The 18,401-nt window shown below is 40.7% G+C and overlaps 1 protein-coding gene across 8 annotated transcripts in view; it reads right to left on the bottom strand.

The window, feature by feature from the left end:
- LOC142579245 (palmitoyltransferase ZDHHC15B-like) overlaps positions 1 to 18,387 on the bottom strand; it is a 28,060-nt gene extending 9,673 nt beyond the window's left edge. For 3 of the 8 annotated variants that reach the window (XR_012827369.1, XM_075689261.1, XM_075689262.1), the window contains exons 1-10: positions 18,128 to 18,387; positions 17,680 to 17,706; positions 17,467 to 17,561; positions 17,239 to 17,359; positions 13,963 to 14,032; positions 12,679 to 12,832; positions 10,786 to 10,915; positions 9,479 to 9,605; positions 6,811 to 6,891; positions 2,209 to 2,259 (exon numbers count right to left, since the gene is read on the bottom strand). Coding sequence is in view for 7 of the 8 variants with exons in the window: in XM_075689261.1 (XP_075545376.1) it covers positions 2,209 to 2,259; positions 6,811 to 6,891; positions 9,479 to 9,605; positions 10,786 to 10,915; positions 12,679 to 12,832; positions 13,963 to 14,032; positions 17,239 to 17,359; positions 17,467 to 17,561; positions 17,680 to 17,706; positions 18,128 to 18,263 (992 nt within the window). In the remaining variant the exon portion in view is untranslated. The remainder of the gene's footprint in view (positions 1 to 2,208; positions 2,260 to 6,810; positions 6,892 to 9,478; positions 9,606 to 10,785; positions 10,916 to 12,678; positions 12,833 to 13,962; positions 14,033 to 17,238; positions 17,360 to 17,466; positions 17,562 to 17,679; positions 17,707 to 18,127) is intronic. The other 5 variants (XM_075689264.1, XM_075689263.1, XM_075689259.1 and 2 more) reach the window with 4 other exon arrangements.
- Positions 18,388 to 18,401: the final 14 nt, after the last annotated feature.

The following is an 18,401-nucleotide window of genomic DNA, read 5'->3' as shown; positions in this document are numbered from 1 at the left end:
ATCAGAAATGGCAATACTAACTCGCTTGAAATTCTAGGTGCACTCTGTGACAATATGTCCAAGTCTGGCTATATAACCAAATTTTGTACAATAGCTCAGCTACATACCCACTTGTTTTCAAAACACCAGTGGAGGTTCCTCTTGATGATGAGCTAAGTGGTAAATAAGAGTTTACATTTTCTAGATACAAAGATGACAATCACTGTGCTGACCCAGCAAATGCTTTTGAGAGCTGACTAACAAGCCCAGAAAAGGGATGAGGAAGGAATGCACACAGTGCACTGCTCATCGAAACGCCAAATCAAGATGTGCTTTACCAACAAGTCCAAATCACAGTATATTTTTAAGTTCTTTCTGAAGTTACAAAAGCTACAATTTTTTAGCAGGTTACCAATGCCCTCCAGAGCTGCCAGTATTAATGTAAACATTAGGCTGCCAGTTCCATGGTTGCCACATCAGTGAATTTGATGTAGTGGCATGTGCGATACTCATTATAGAAACAGCACTGAGCAAAATTAACTGCACTGAAGAAAGAAATTTCTGCCAAAAGAAGCATGTTAATACATTTCCAGTATGCAACATACTTAAAGTGAAAGGGATGTTGACGTAAAAACTAATTTAAGCCTGTCATTACCTCATATGCCGAAGCAAATGACAGGAGAGAGAGAGATAATTTAATTGAAAGAAGGCAGAGAGGTCGGCCTGAGTTAAGGTGTTCTAGCCTGCTACTCTGCACAGGGGAAGGGGGAACGGGGACATAAAGATGTGATGAGAGCAGTATGAAACTATACAGGCTGAATAGTGGTGTTCCATTTCAGGATACAACAACAGCGATCCAAGACAATGGACGCAGCGTTTGATAGGTGACATTTTAATGAGAAAAACTTCAAGATGCCGCCCGAGTCCAATGACTTCGAGCCGCCACCTGAGGCCACCACAACAAAAACTGCTGGACTAGTCTTTAACAAAGTTTCTTCTTAACTATAAGCTCAAAGTGTCAATCAAGAGGAACCAAAGAGCTGTATTCAGCAAATAGAACATCTATAAGAAACTCATTCAAATTTAATGAGTCGAGTCACTCCTACATTGAATAAGCAGTGAGTTGCTACACAAACACTTCACAATCATTTTTATTGCTTGAATAGCTACAGCTGTTTGTAATTATGTACAACTCATAAAAACTGGCGGCTTTAAGTTCACAGTCTGTATCCTGTAGTATAACTCTCTATGGCTTCCAACACAGTCCTGCAGAAATGTGCCACTGATAAATGCTCAGCCTAGTTCAAAAATTTTGAATAGAACATCACGTCTTCCAATCACAGCAAAACTATAAAAGCAATATCAGCATAAAAAAGAAAATGTGTTTAACCTTGACCAACACATCATAAGGATTTTGCTAATTCAACAAACACACATGGCACTGTTGCAAAACCTATGGTCTTGTGAAATTCTGCACATTTAAACACTACTGAAGAAATAAGGAAATGTAATAAGAAATTAAACTGACGAGCAAAGCCCTCCAGCTGCAGTAAAGCAACATCCTATAAGGAGTGCAGTCATGTCCCAACACTACATATATAAATTACATGTAAACCTCTACTTACGAAGATGTACAGCACTACCAACTAGTCTGTTTCTCTTGCGCATCACTGCAAGTGCAGCTTCCTTCCCCACATTGAACATTCAGAGGGACCCTGAAGCACACTGAAATTATGCTGTTCCACACAAATGTGTTGCAGAACACTTGCTAATGCGGCAACAGATGCCAGGCATTCCGACAGCGCACTGCTAGAAGCATGTGAGCGGGAAATGTTTTCTTTGTGACATTCCCAAAGCAAACGCTTCACACTCGCTGTAAAACAAATCATTTTGCAATGTCTTCAAGTCTTTGAACATCCCAAGTAGTAGTATATTACAACTTCACCAGGCTGCTGAGCTTTGTGGTGCCTTGCACCATATCGCTCTTGAATGTACAACACTTGACTCATGGGATTTTACCTGGCTGATAGACTACACACAAGCAAACACAACTTTCGAGAAGGTGCTTCAGGGACCTTCCAAATTCACTCCAAGCAACATCACATCAGGCAGGCAGACACACATGCTGGAAGGCAGAGAATGCTATGCCCGCATACAAACCACACACATGAGCATGCGTGTCCCTACATAGCGATAGCAATAGCACAGCCAACGATTTATGCTACCAACCATTCATCCAACAGGAGAGTCTTGCTTTCCCTGGTGGATCGAGTTTTTCGCCTGACAGAAGAGGAAGCAGGTGGCATGCAGGCAAGAAAAGCACTTCTCAAAGCCATGCACAGTCTGTCCAAAAGCACCCAGTAGAGCATACAACTAATGCCTACTTACTGTCACTAATTAATGGCTAATATTGTAATGTATAATCACTGCCTACGTATTGGCAGCCATGATCAGAACAGCTGACAACAATCACAGTTAATGACTAACAGTGAAAATAGATGAATAACAAATTAAACAAAAGTTACAGACACACAGCAGCTGAGGGTGTCGCATTTTGTTTAACTTTTCCCTCTCATCCTTTTGTGCTGTTAGTCATTTCCACCAAAATCCAAATTAAATTAACTCACACACGAGCCATAACTGACCCCAGTGTATGCTCTCTGATTATGCTTCATGCAAGGTCAGTGCGCGTCCCCCGATTACACTTCAAGTGAAGTTCCTAACAGATAAACCTCCATTACTTTGCTTCCTATAGCCACTATGCACAGCTGTTCACAAATGCTTTCGAAACAGAGAAGCCACAAGAAAAATTACATGCTCATTTGCACTGTTGGCACAAGTGAGCCTGGAGTTTTCCACGGTGCGACAGTACTATGTGGACAATGTGACGTCTGATTGTATTGGGAATCTCTTGTTTATTTAAAGAGTACGTTTATGACTGTTTGAGCATGCCATACTACCACCTTCCATACACAAGTTGCCACAACTGCATGACTGCAATTAGAAGCGCAATTAATCACAAGCTCAGGAAAATATCTACAGCTTTATAGCCTTATAGCCAAGCTGTTTCACACCTTGCTTTTTATATTACGTATAATATTACCCTGTGTATCTGTCACACATTACTGAAAGCTTATGTGCTAATGCAACTACAGACAAACCTCGATATATAGTGAACTTCAATATAACGAAATTCTCAATATAACGAAGTACTTAACTTTTCAGAACCTCTTGTCCATACGACACCATGTATTTAGAACCTCAATATAACCAAGTGTGTTTGTATGCGATTTCAATATAATGAAATTTCGCTTCCACTGCAAAGGAATGCTGAGACAATAAATGGAAATTTCTGTGGACGCAGATGGTCAAATGATTGAACTAAAAGCGGTTGCTAGCAAACGCATCTCTCAAATCGCACACAGGGCGACAAGAGCGACCCCCAAAGTGGAGGTGCATCATGTTCCGCATAAAGTCCAAGTGTGATAAGATCCTATCGCTGCCCGCGCTCTTTGTGCTTCAGGTGCAAGTGAAAGCTTGCGAGGGTGAGACAAGAAAGATGGTGGCTTTAGAAGTGCCGCCTTCCTGTGCGAGCAAGGAGAAAGAGAGGGAGGGGAGCTCGCTCAATGCGATCAAGCACACGCAACAGGAGGCAAGCTGGCACTTCGCGATTTCTGGCGCGTGTCTCAGCCGTGGCTGCGCATGGCTGTAAGCGCCACTGAGCACATACGCAGCCGCACACCCTGCTTTAGAAGTAATCTGGCACCTGTGCAAAGAGCGGGCTTGCTTGGACAATGCGGCATCATGTTAGCTGTCTTCCCCCACATTTAGTATTGGAGGTTGCGTAATCTCGAGTTTCGGTGACCCGTAGAAGCGAGAGACAGAAGAGACTGACGAAGCATTCGCTCCCCGCTGCCGGCGCTTTTCATGATAGTGTCGTCCCAGTGCAGGTGACGCTATCAGCCACAGGGGTGGAATGTACGCAAAAGTGTGGCTGGCTTCACTTAATTCGCACCGCTGATGTGAAGATATCATCGACGTGGCATGAAACAGTATCATTCATCGGCGACTCCCAAATTCATCAAAATGAATTGTTTTCTCACTCAAATTAGCTTCTTTCGATTGCCCAACAATTCAAAAAGTTCTGTGGCCCCTTTCCGTGTAAGAAAAATTGATTGGTGACTGTACTCATTTGCATAAAAAGTCTAATTTGAATACAACGAAGTTTCAATATAACGAAGCAAATTGCCGATTTTACCTACTTCATTATATTGAAGTTTAACTGTATATATTTAACATACTGTATAAATGCGTATATTTTTGGACAAACTGAGTCAATCGCACATACATAAATCACTTAAAGGGTTACTCACACAACCAGTGCAATGGGACAGTCTGGAAGGCTGCGATGATAAGTAGTAAATTCACTTTACTCATGGCTTCTATGTGCAAAAAGTTTTGTAAGCAGCTAGCTTTACAAAGCTCAAAATCTCACACCAACTGGGGCACTGCTGCCATAACCTATCTTTCAATCAACAGCCTCCACAAGAAGTAAATATACTTTGTGCTTGTGGCCTCGCATATGGCTTGATTGCATCTAAGATGCTTTTGAAGACATTGAAGGTACTGTTGAACAAAACTTATCCAAAACTTTATAAGAGGAGCCACACTTGAAGATTTTATGAGTACACTAAAGAATTTACTGCCTAACTACAAAGTGCATCATCAAACCAACATATCTGACAAAAAACTCTGCCTGCATACTTCAAATATTGTCAGATATTTGTGGATGAGTGCATTTTCTAAATTAAGTCTGAGCAAATTTCTGCGTACCTCAACACCAAAGTTTCACATGCAGCAAAGTTAGAGTGTCATACTGTTTTCAAGAATTCTAGATTTCATTTCTAATCAGCAGGCCCTGCAACACAGCAAAGCTAGATAAGACTAAATGCAGACAATGCACAAAGCAGAGCATGCTTGCCAAAGCAAAACTTGGCAGAACTACAATAAATCCCGTAACAACTGCTTGCATAGCCACGGCAAATTTTGCATGTAAGCGATAAGGCCACGACCATTCCATAAAAAAATGCATCGTCAGCTGCCATAAATGCGTCAGCACAGGCAAAAAAGGCAGAATGGTGTACATGCTTCCAATCTCTCTATATTGCATGTGTCAAACATCAAGCTAGTCAGCACAATACTTCTGACCAAAGCAGCAAAATCAAATCAACAAGTACTAGCACTTGCACACAAAGAAAAGGCTAGTGCAAGCATTTGATTTGGCTAGTCAAGCCAAATTGATTTTGGCTTTTTGTCTGTGCCACCTACATAATGTATGGATGTGAAATAAATTTGATTTAATTGTCATTGTAGGCCAAGCCATACTGCTAAAACAAACATGCCTTAGTTACCGTTATTTGAAAGTGCCAGCAGCAATACTGTGGCATTACGAAGGCTGTATTTACCTCTTCCCATTAATTCATTGGCAGAGGTGATAGAAGGCAATAAATGTACAAATTAAGCAAACGCTTGCATCCATTTCAGCCAAACACTTACTCATGCTAATGGTGGCCAGGGCTCTTTGTGTACGTCCCCACTCTGAACTATTTGGCCACTTTTATCTGTGATAACATGCTGATTTTACTTGACAGTGGATGCTTGCATGATATTGCAATAAAATTGGAATGGTGGGCTATGCAAGATCACTTGCAAGGCAAGTACAGTTCAGCTTCTTAGCACACAATTCTTTTAGGCAAGCAGAAGAAAAATAGCTATGCTGAATGTGGTGCAACGTCAAGCATGAAGCAAGCGAGGCTTAATAAGGGACGAAGTGCTTTTGAGATGTTCTAGCAAAACCGAATTTTATTAATGGAGGATCAAGCCGAGTGTTTGTCAGAGTCAAAACAGAATCGCTTCCTAAAAATAAAGGAGCTGGGAGGAATAAAACGATTTCCATGCTTAACTGCGTGGAGTTCTACATATTGAGACCTATGTTAACTTTCTCACAAACTGTTATTAATGCTGTGACAGGAGAACGACCTAAGCTAGCCTTATTCTACAAGGCTGCATTATTCAAGGCTGCAAGCTCAACGAATGACTGAAAATCTTGTACAGTCATGTGGAAATAGGCGCATCCATGTCACCCACCAGTGCAATCAGCACCTAACTACTGCTGCAATGTCAGCTGGACAAACTACCATCAAATTTACAATGACCATTTAGTTTATCTTTTTAACATAGATTGCAAAATTCAAGGTTATGCTGTCACAATGCACACTATAGCAGAACACAACATAGCTGAATTGTGGTTAAAAGACAGGTGTTGTAAACCACCAATGGGATAACAGGTGAACAGCTCATGACAATGATAATGCTTTCAAAATAAGTTTTCACTGTCATATCAGGTTTCCTGGCATTAACATTGTTGTACTTACTCACAAGATGACAAACTGTGAGAGCCTTAATGAATACCACTTCTATAACTTAGGGGAGAAAAAGTAATAAGCAGATATAAATGTGTATGCCAGCCGTTTAGGAAACATAACCACTTGTTTACAAATTCCAACTTTGACCCACTTCAGCCAGTGTGAACATTCATGGAGTTGTTCCCAGCTTGTTTCTCCTCAACTAAAATGTACAGCTAAAATGTACAAATCAACTTGTCAAAAAAAAAAAGAAAAGAGCACTGGGGTTGTTTGCCACTATGCTCACGTACCAAACCTCATGCTACAGCAAAATCTACCAGGCATTGCTACAAGTCCGTCCCCCTACACAGAGGTCGGCGGAACACAAGGCAAGACTACGTCAGGCAACGAGAAACATGTGGCTAACCTTGCCTGCTCCGTGCTCCCCATGGAGTTGTACGAACTGGCCAGTTGGGTGCGTGTTGGATAAGTCACCCCATCACCCAGGCTGTCATGCACAGAGAAGAGATTGCAACAAGGGGCAAATGTATCCTTGCAGTGAAACGACGACCTGGTCGTACAAGACAACTCCCACCCAGACCCTCTCTCTTCGGAAGCACAGTGCAGCTGCAGATGGGCAGACAGTGTAGTTTCATGCAGACACTTTTCTGGGCTAGCACGGCTGAAGCCAAAGACAGTGCACAAGTATCCCTATTCATGAAGTTCAACCAATACCTGCCTATTTTTGGCAAGGGCACACTGAATACTACAGAATTCTAACACTGTAGAAACAGAAGTGTCTGAAAATAACATTGCTAACACATTAATAATAAAACTTCCATGTACACATTAAGCAGTCTGCACCAGCATAACTGAGCTGAATAAATATCCAAGTGACCTTTGTATTCAGTTATGTACCCAATGTGTGCATATGTGCATTGAATATTTAGTACACATATACAAGAATGCTGCCTCTTCATATTAGCTGGTTACTGTCTGCTCATTGCCTTTTTTAAACGTTTTTCCTATGGTTATTGGTGGAGCTCAGAAAGAACTCATTGTAACACAGCACTTCACACAAAAGGTTTTTGCAGCTGATATTGAACAATATTGATATGCACGTTTCTGTGTTATTGAAGACAGTCCGAAGCCGTGATTGCATGTTTATCAAAGCTAGTGCCTGGTATACAATATTAATTGAACTCACAAAGGGGGAACTTGAATAGAATAAGGAAGAGGACAGATGTGCACAAAACGAGCAAGACAAGCACAAAGCCCTGCCACAATGCCTGAAGCATGGACACATAAGCACAGTCAACATCACATTCCCATTTGATTTTCCTTGATATCACAAATACTACATGCTGCTGTTCCTGCAGGACTGTGTTTATTGCCAGTACATTCTAGCTAGATAACAAAGCATTATAAACATTGACTATTTTGTAACTCTCATCACCTTGTGAGTAAATAACACATCTAAACAAAACAAAATATGAAGCCATTTAAAAGTGTAGTCATGCACCTCCTCATTAAGATCAGAAACTTGAGTGTTTTGCCAAACTCCAAATCCCCTAGCCACGCACCTGAGATGGGCAACCACGATACTGTAGTCAGAATACTTACCGTATTTACTCGCATAATGATCGCACTTTTTTGTCAAAAAAAATGACGCAAATTCAGGGGTGCGATCATTACGCTGATTAAATTTCCCACGAAAAGAAACATTTTCTTTTTTCATCCCGCAGCAATTGCGGGATGACAAGCAGGCGGCTACCGCTTGTCAGTACGGGACACCAGAACAAAAATGGCGGCCGGCAGAGCAAGCTGAACGCGTCGAAAGCGATTATTTTTCTTTTCGTGAGTACATTGCACACATCAAAACAGTTTCTTCCGTATCAGTAATGAACATTATCGTTAATATCGGCAAGTTTGCGACAATAACGTAGCCATGTCCACTGGACAGAAACAGAGATGGGCGCACTTAGCTGCCAGTGACATTGAAACACATTGCAGGCATGCTGCAGAAACTGCAGCATTTGTCTTCACTGCTATCCTAATACGGCACGTTCCCGTAAGGGTGGGCGAATATCTTAGCTGCATTACGGGTGTCGCCGTATGAATAGGGTACACTTCGAACGTATCAGTGTAAATGTGGCCACTATCGTTGCTGCTCGCGATTTCTTACATGCCCACGAGTGCAGACGAGAAGAATCGAAAGGCACCCTTTATGTTGTTGACCAAAACCATTATAAAACCTACAAATAATAAAGCTGAGGCAAGTTTGGTTCTAGGTTTTTTTCCTTCTTTTTCATGGAAAAGCGGAAAGTGATGAAAGGAATGAAATGGGGCATCTGCTTAAGAGTGTTGGATGCATGCAGACCGCTTGGTATGTCTTCAAGGGTCGTTCGCATAGCATTCGACAGATGTTGAGCGCGACCATCATTAGCTAGACTTGGCACACAACATATCGCCGCGACAAGTTCAGGGTGTGATCATTACACGGGAAAAAAAAAAATTGAATTTTGACGAAAAAATTCAGGGGTGCGATCATTATGCGAGTAAATACAGTAACCTATAAACAAAGAAAGCTAAAAAAAGGGATGTCTAGAATGCATCATAGTGGTTTCTACTGTTACCACAGTACCTCAAATTGCTACAAGTGGTTATTGGCTTAATGTTTTAGTAATAAAAATTACCTTGAACACTGCTAAGAGAAAACAAGAAACAGCAGACTTTTTTTCATTACATGCAAGCAACTGATGTTCAATTCTTAAAAGTCTTTAGCACTTAGCCATGAGCTATTGTTACTCTATATGTGTCAATGACAGCCACATTTCAGTCACTTCATATCCACATGAACATCCCAGGTTGAATCACTAATCTCAAGAACTTCCAACAATGCGACTTGTCAGAAAAACAGGCACGACCCTTGAAGCAAAGAGATGTGCAAGTGCATGCAAGAAGGAACATCTTCTGCTATAAACTGAGAATTTAACTTGAATTGTTTCTTCAGTGTGTTTTGCAACTGTAAGCGTGCTACCATGCCTCAGGTTTTCTTAAAAGCAATGGGGGTGGGGTAGAGGGGAGAAAAGCACCTTGTGAAAACTGGTAGAATCCAGAGACGCCGGTTGTCACCGAATACCTCGGCCACATTGGCCTGGTGGCCAAGGCTGAAGCCATGCTTGTCCGGGCCAGTGCGAAATATTGGTGGGCGGAATGCCTCTGCAATTAAAAGAAAGCAAAAATGCATGCTGTGGCTTGGCAAGAAGAGTGCAATTGCGACAAATTAATGGATTGCTGGGTTTCACTTCACTCCCTTTTTTTTTTCATTTTTGTCAGAAGTGCCCACAAGCATGGCCACAGTATGACTGAAAATTTACTCTATCATTTTGATGAGTTCACCCAACATAGAAACTTGTCAGGTCATTTTGATCCAACGGGAAAATTACTGCAGCTGTCATTGCCTTCTATCGTTCTCACGCGCTTCATCTTTTCCGTCCTTGAAACAGAATAAAAAGCTGTTTTCTTCTCTTTCGCAGTCTTTCACAGTATGTCTAAGCGCTGACGAAGTGATAAAATGTCCAGGCTTTATCACTTCATCAGCGCTTAGACAGTAGCATGTGTTTGCACCGTTATGCGACAAGAGCTTGATGCCCAGATGCCAACAACTGGCGTAATGCACTGTCACTTCCCCGTGGCCGCAGTCGTGCTGCCGCCGTGCTAGTTCGCCCCTTGAACACTTGAACGCAGCAAAATAGCAGTTGCGCAAGCATCCCATCATGTAGTGTTTTTCACATTTCGCAGGTTTTTGTTTTTTCTCTGTAAAAAAAATTAGGCAAACTTTAGTACGAAAACGTGCTTGAATATGAAGCTATTAGAGGCATTTTACAACTTTATAATTCACTTGTTACACAATCAAGCAATAATTTAAAGGTTGACTAAATAACAGTTAATTAATATTTAGTGATTAAAATTATACTGGTTGTAAGTACACACGGCTACTGCTAATATGCAGTTAGTGCGATTTTTCTAGAACTCGTTTTTTTTTAATATCTTCTTTAAAGTTAACTGGGACACCCAGTATATATACACGTGTGCTTATGCAAAACTGTCCAATGGTACACTCTTTCTTAGTGATCTGCACTCTTTCTAGCCATGAGTGCTATCTTAAGATAACGCAAGATCATGACAAAAGCCTTTGCACATGCTTCCAATGAAGAAACGCTTCAACTACTTCACAGCAAAGTGCTGTGCCATTTGATCAAACCTAAATGGTAAGCGAACGTGACATACACTTTGGGTACTGCACTACAAAGGAGAAAAAAATCCACAAGTACACAAAAAAAAAAGCAGTGATCAAACCGTTTGGTGACTTTCGTGTGAGCAAGAAAGGCCAACACACCGAGCGTAGAGCGGTTCACCATGACGAGGAAGCAGTGATAGCCAAACAGCGAGACCAAGCTGATGGCAAACATGAAAGCAACGAAGAACAAGAACAAAATGTGGAAACGTCCCCATCCTTCAAGGTCATTCTGAAAGAGATGCAGAAGGTGCCTTTGGAGACGACATTTAGAAAATGTTTAGGCTAAAAAATATTACATGTCATACAGCTTCCTCAACCTGGCCTTTTGAACAGCGTGTTACAGAGTACGATTAGATTTATAACTGAAACCTGAAAAACAGGGCTTACAGTACTATGCCTTGTGTCAAAATCTTGCAATGGTATTCTGACTGAGAGTTAGGTACAATAACAAATGATGGGCTTGAGGGCCGACGGGGATATTTTCTGAGCAATCTACATGAATGGCATCTTTGCTTTTTTCCCAGATACTAGTAGATACTTCAGCAAGAAAAAAAAAGCAGGCAGAAGCATACAAAATTGATAACATCAAAAGCAAGACAACTGAATTTAGGTTCAAGTATGATCTCTAAGCACATCTCAAAACGTATCACACTGTATTACTTGCTCGCATATTTCAATTTTTGCAACAATGCAAGACAAACACACATGAAAGAAGCCCTAAGTGAGCCATACTAAAAAAAGAAAAAGAATACATTTTTTTTAATAGTACAGTCTGACTCCCTAGCACACAGCAGAAAATATGGCTCCACAGCCAAGTGAAACAAGTACATCCCAAATGGTATTAAGCAAACTAAGGCACATACACAGATTAAGTAATTTGCACCCTCTTGTATAATAGCTACGTTTTACCAACTAGGCCAACAGGAAGCACCCGGCAACCATTAAACTCTTGGCTTACAGCCCATTAGCAAAATACAAGACCTTGTGCAAGCTCCTGCAGGACAATGTATTACTCTTCCCTGCCAGATAGATAAGAAGGGCCACCCGATACTTTTTGCTCCAAAATAGCAAACTACTTTTAAAGCAAATTTTTAGGAGAGCATGTGAACTACCTCTCCAACTGTATCTTGTGAAAGACACTACAAAGGAAGCCAATCACTATAGTCACGCATCTTGTATGCATTCATATGTATTGTATATTTGCTGTTGCTTTAATTTTTTGAAGAAGTAATTCCCTGCTGAATAATGCCTGAATCAGAGGTCAACATTATTAAAATGAATAAAGGTTATCACATTTCTGATTTTGAAGATTTTACAAAATCAAACACTGCACCAAATTGCTTTTCCACATAAAACAGCTCTCCACATAAACCCTCTCATTTTATCAAACGAACTGTAACCCCCACACTAAAACAAACACTAACCCCCGTATTCAGAAATGCAACTTAACTCGAAACCCATGCTTGACTTGATTTGGATGACGCCTGGCGTTAACGTGCCCAAAGGTGCTCACTGCGTTCCCTTCGGCGCGTTCATGATAGGCGTCACTTAGATCAAGTCAAGCATGGGCTTCAACTTAAGTTGCATTTTTGAATACGGGGCTAAATGACTAAGGGCATTAAAGAACAAAGGACAGGATGTTCAAATACAACTGTCCTGGTACCAGTTCTAGCGGTCTAAAAATCAGGCTTTTCATTTAAATTTACTGAGTACATACTAGTAGCACAATACTAAAAATGTTGTGGGCAGTTCAGCCATTTCTAATTAAGCAAAAAAAATAATAAGGAAAGATAGACAAAAGGCAAAAAGGCAAGAACATAGAAGTAGCTGAAGTTTAAGTGACAGCTAATCAACAATGTCAAGCAAGTGGATAATGACTTCTTACATGACTAGTAAGTAAATAACAGCAGTAAAAGATAATGTACATAGTGTACAAAATAAAAAACAGATATGAATGTTTACCAGCAATTCAAGAGTGGCAAGATAACCTACCGTCCAGAACTTGATGAAGAACTGCAGTGTTGTAGCAGCCACGTAAAGGCAGTAGATTAAGGAGTAGGCCAAGAAGAGGATGAAGTACTTGTAATTTGTGAAAGACACACAGTTGTTCACCCAAGGGCAATGATGGTCCATTTTCAATATGCACCTGACAAGGAAGTGGCACCAGTCTTAAATGACTTGGACACATGACAATTTTGTTAATACAAGAATGATGTAGGCCCATCAATAGAACTATAATAACCACAAGAATGCGCAAAACATCAATTTGACAAAGAGGGACACGACAAGCTTACCAAGTGCTATTTACACAGGTTTCTGAGTAAATGCTACACAAATGCTGCTATGCCGCACAATTCAAGGCGAGATTTTATGTATGTTGGCGAAGAAAAATAGCTCCCCTCCTCTTCACCCTTAACCAGCACTTTTAAATGAACAGTTTGCATTTATTATAGATCAAACCACTACGCACATTCATCACTGGCGACAACAAATGACATATCTCATATCATGATCTAATCACAATGATTTTGCAGCTTTTTGTCCAGTAACTGCTGTACGTACCTGGTTGGCAAATGGTTTAGGATCAGCAGTTGTCATTAACTTATGAACAGTTTATAGAACATGGGATGCAAAATGCAACTTACAAAACCAATTTTAGCATGGCGCGTCCTCAGTTGTTTGCAGAGGAAACAAAATGCAATTTTTATTAGGTGAAGGGCTTTTCGGATTTAAACTAGATACATTAATTAAACGAGACCCAGAGCACTTTGACAATGATATACAGAGCTAAAGACTTGGTTTATAGAATTGTATTAATGGATAAGTATGAAGTGCAACAGCCATAAAAGGGCACTTCCTTTTTTAAGTGGCCAACACATTCACTCCACATCTCAAAGGTGCAATCTGTGTTTCCCTGTGACACTTCATATGTGTATTCCAGGATATGCACTCAGGCAATAAGAAAATTGGATTTCTTTCGAAGCCCTCAGATTCAACAAAGGTTTAAAGCCAGATGTACATTAAATTACTAAGCAGAGAGGCAAAAAACCGACTGCAGTACCTACACTGACAATAGGATGTCAGTGCAAACTCAGCATATGAAAAATCTTGTGCAGGCCACTAAACAATATTGCTTCTTCATTTGATAATATAGTACAACATAGCCAAGTACGAGATCAGGGTCCCACTAAAGGAAACCAACATAAGAGCCCGTGCAAACAGCATAGCTGCTGTTTTAGCAAGAAATGCAAGTTCCTGCTCTAGCCAGAAACTCACCTCCCACAAACTGAACAGTGATGTGCTCTGTCAGGCTTGATGAGGTGGCACTTCTCACAATATCTCACCACTACAATTAAAGAGAAAAAAAAAAGACACTTGATAACAGTTCCTGAAAAGGAGGACACATCGTTCTCTGAAACAGGTCACATGTGCCAGTAAAGCTACTCGTGAATGCAAATACAAAAAGAAAAAAGAAAACTATGACAGTATGCTTATCCAGCCCTGCATGGTAGACAATTTTTTTTTATTGAGCTAGCGATTATATGGACACTCCAGACACATTTCTGCCGTTGCCGTCACCGTGATGTTTCATATAAAGTCCAAGGGAGACAACATTGTCGCCATGCGCTGTATGTTGTATGCGCGATTGAAAGCATGCAAGGGTGAGCAGACAATGGTGGCTCAATCTTGCGCGCACAAGGGAAGAAAGCGGGAAGGAAGCATGCCGTCTTTCCTCGTGCACAAGGCACTGGGGGAGGGGACATTCTACTCCCGCGGTGGCTGTGGATGGTACAGCCACACAGGCCCCTTCTTGAAAGCAATCTGCAGTGGCGATAGAGTGCACCGAGTGCTGATAGCAATATACTCACTGTTGCTTCAGCGATTCTTACTCACTTAATATATACTCACTTTCTTACTCCAGCGATTTGACAGCGAATGTGCGCGATCATCAAGTGAGATGTATTCATGTTTGCTTGTGTGTGACACCACACTTGTTAGTTTAATTAGTAAACGAATGTTTAAAAGTTTATACAGCCAATAAACCCACTATCCTTACTTCGTACAGCTGTCTACTAATTTGCTATCGCAATTGATGCTTCGCTTTTCAGGAGAAACTGTGACTTCTTTATCATGCTGTTAGTAATTTGAAAGCAGTTTCCCTGAATGATGGCACAAATTAAAGCTGGCTGCCATACTAGAGAGCGGGATAAATTGTTTGGCATGTGCATCAAGTGGGCAAGCATATGCAGAAAAGCACTTGGGGCAACATTTGATACCCATTGGCTTTATCACTTGTCTGCAGCCTTGCTGCGCAAGTCCCCAGACATGTTGCTTGCTCAGTATAGCAGAGTATGTTATGAACTTTTTGCATTTACTTTGATAACTTGTGGACGCCTACTTGTAAACAATATTTCTTCAGGAGACTTATACAAAACGGGCCTTACACTAAACAAAACAGATGTAGGTGCCACACCACAGAAAGTTGTCGGTTTGGAATGCCTTCAATAATTTGGTTCCCAAAAGGCAAAGGTAGGAACTGCAAATGTGTGCTTATTTTGGTTGCACTTTGCAATAGAGTTGAACAAAGGTGCATTAGAACCCATTTAATTAAATCACAGTGAATCACTTCTTACACCTTGGGGGGGAAAACACAGAAAGTAAAATCAAATGAATATCACCTGTAGTGATAAAAAACAGTACTTTGGGAAATATTCTAAGATAAATGCTTTCCAATGCTCCTAAAATATACAGTAAACTTCCACTCATCACTTTATAAAGCCAGTGCTACTTATTCAGTACTGAACACTAACCACTCTCCTCTCCAGAGCACTAATGTGCGAGGGAAAATAGGTAACCTGAAAGCACCTGATGGGTTCAAGGTATGATGCTAAAAACTATATGGCTCAAGTGGCTAACCTTATACATACAAGCATAAGGTATGCATAAGCGTAAGCTTTTTTGCTCTAGTGTTTGAGCACTCTATATAGGGAGTAATGCTCAGTACAGCCACTACCAGCTTGAAGTGACACTACAAAGGCTACCTTTATTCATTCAGTGGTCAAATGTTCATTATATAGGGTAATCTTCCCTTTTGTAGATGTCGTGCCATGACATCCATTCCAGTACACCAGTGTGATGTCATGGTTTTCAAAGCATCTCAAATTATTTGGGCTGCTTTAAGAGAAATATGCTCAAAATATGCTAGATTGAATCTTGCATTCATGAGGGTGCAATGCAGTCCTACTTTACTAAGGAACAGTTAACTAGACCTCATTAGACACTGTTAATATCTATTATGTCACAGCAAGCTGCTGTAGGAACCTTAGAACATTGTTGCTACCTGTTTGTTTTTACCTTCATGCTTACCAAACATCCTCTCATGACAATAGTGGCCATATTATGTTGCAGAAGCACAATTAACAAATACAGGTGAACTTAATAATCCTGTTTAGTGTCCCTTTGAGCCATTACAGTACCATTACCTTCTCATGTTAACGAGATGTGCTCAATAAAAGCTGGATATTTCCCGCTGTTTGTTTACAGTTATTAACACTTTTTTTTCCCTCTGCATAACAAGTAATGATGAACTATCAAAGCTCTTAAGCAGGCTGCTACAACAAGTTCTACTGGTGTTGCATGCTCACTTTTGAATGTGATCAAGAACGAACCGGACTGAATTTCTCGACCACGAATCACTGCCTTCCATAGCTTGGGCAAAGGAGCTAATCATAACCGATAAATTTGATTCCAATCTAGCTCAACAGCAATCAAAAGCGCACTGTGTGTCTCTTGTATTACTCAGGCTATAGAGTGAGCACACAAGGAAACAAACATGTTGATTGGTCATCCCAATGTTGTTACCGAATAAATAAGTAAGTGCACCTAAATAAATTCATTCAGATGAAATCTTAGACCAATGCAATATTACAGCAAGATGTAAAGGTTTCTGAATAGTGAGAAAAGCAGTTTCCCTTTCTTGGTTATTGATCTCTTTCCAAATAATTCATGTAACAAGAACAGTTTTAAAAAATCTGTAGAAAAGGTGTACAGGGTGGATATGGGATCAATAACCCAACCTCTGCAAGTGAGCTTTTAAACTTAATTATACTTGACTGTTAACACCTTCAATGTTGAACAATTAATCTCAATCATAATGTACATAAGTGAAGCACCACTCAAGCTGTGACCAAAGGCAGAATTCAGTTTAGAATAAAATTATTGTTATTCCAGCTCTTGCTATTTCATTGCTGCCAAGGCCACTGGTAAGCCGTGCCTCAATAAGTTTTGGTTAACTTATTAGGGAGTTCTAGAAATAGTGTACACAAGTGACTTTGTGTACCAAAAAACCCTAACTTTTTTGTATGCATTTTGCATTCATTGCTTTCTTTTGTATGCTTGGCTGATGCATCCTTAAACTTTAGGCCCCCTATTTCTAGAACTCCCTGTCAATGCCCACAAGTCTCAGAAAAAGTTGATGAGAGTAATGTTTGCTATTGTACTGGATCATGGCATGGAGGTCTTTAACATCGTATACATGGCTGAATAACTCACTCCCATTCATGGTCCTACATGAGACAGGAAGGTTCTTGGCAAGCCTTTCCAGCATTTGCCTTTGATTATCTTCACTGAGTTCCTTTTCCAGGCGCTCAGCATCCGCTGGTAACAGGTAGAACTGGATGAAAACATACAACACTCTCAATGTTAACTTGCCACAGCGTTAAAGCAACTTTTGCTTAATGTAGCTTCTGAAGCTGTTTCCACAAGTAAACACATTCTTACTTGCTTTGGAATGGTACCTGGCTCTGTGAATATGGTCTGCCAGTACGACCAGGCGAACATTGCGAAACAGGCATGAAAGCCAATCAGGTAAAATACTGCAAATGGGAAGAATCACGTAAACAATTTTTCACAGCTGTAAAAATGCAAGGTAAATTTCTGTGGTAAATTTAAATGTGAAAAGCAGTATGGTGATACAAAAGATGAAGTACTTACTTTTTTGGATTATATTCTCAATGGTAACTGCAATAAAAAAATAACAAGCAGGGCATATAACTACGCACCACAATATTAATTTTTTTCTTTCGGATTTTAGGGAAGGGACAGAACGCCCATATCGGAGGCTATAATGTGCGTAACGTGATTCAACACATATTAGATTTCCTTGGTATGCAAGTTAGGAAACGCAAGCAATTGCAAATAGAGCGGAAATGCTGAAATCATTCGATTCTAGAGTCGATCGCTACGAACACACTACGACGGCGAAAGCAAACAGACGCCTTATCAGTAAAAGAAAAGCGTGCCAAGCTGTCCACCGCACAGTTGTGCATAATCAACTCATAAGCGGTGTTCTTCTGATTGATCCAAGCGCAAGAAATAAAGCAACAGCTATAACACTGGCGTTACCAAGCCCTCAGATATGAGAAGGTGGAAAATGGCTTACACAAACACAGTTGGATGACATACGCGTAGTAGGACCAGGCTACTATGGTCGTGATGAACAACACTGGAAACCATTTGAAAACACGAACACAGACGGAACACACCGTTCCTTGCATTTTGAATAATCCGGGAGGCATCTTAACCCATCCTAAACGGAACCCACTGCTCTGCGATGCCCGCTATGAGGCTGGCCGAGGCGTACAAATCGCACTGACGTCAAAGAGCGGCAGCCATTTTCTGCTGTTGATGTCCACGCCTTAAAGTCCCCTATCGTC

This window comes from Dermacentor variabilis, chromosome 4 (assembly GCF_050947875.1).
Source record: "Dermacentor variabilis isolate Ectoservices chromosome 4, ASM5094787v1, whole genome shotgun sequence".
Taxonomy (NCBI): domain Eukaryota; kingdom Metazoa; phylum Arthropoda; class Arachnida; order Ixodida; family Ixodidae; genus Dermacentor; species Dermacentor variabilis.
Note: the sequence above shows the minus strand (reverse complement) of the source record. Positions and strands in the feature narration are given on the sequence as shown.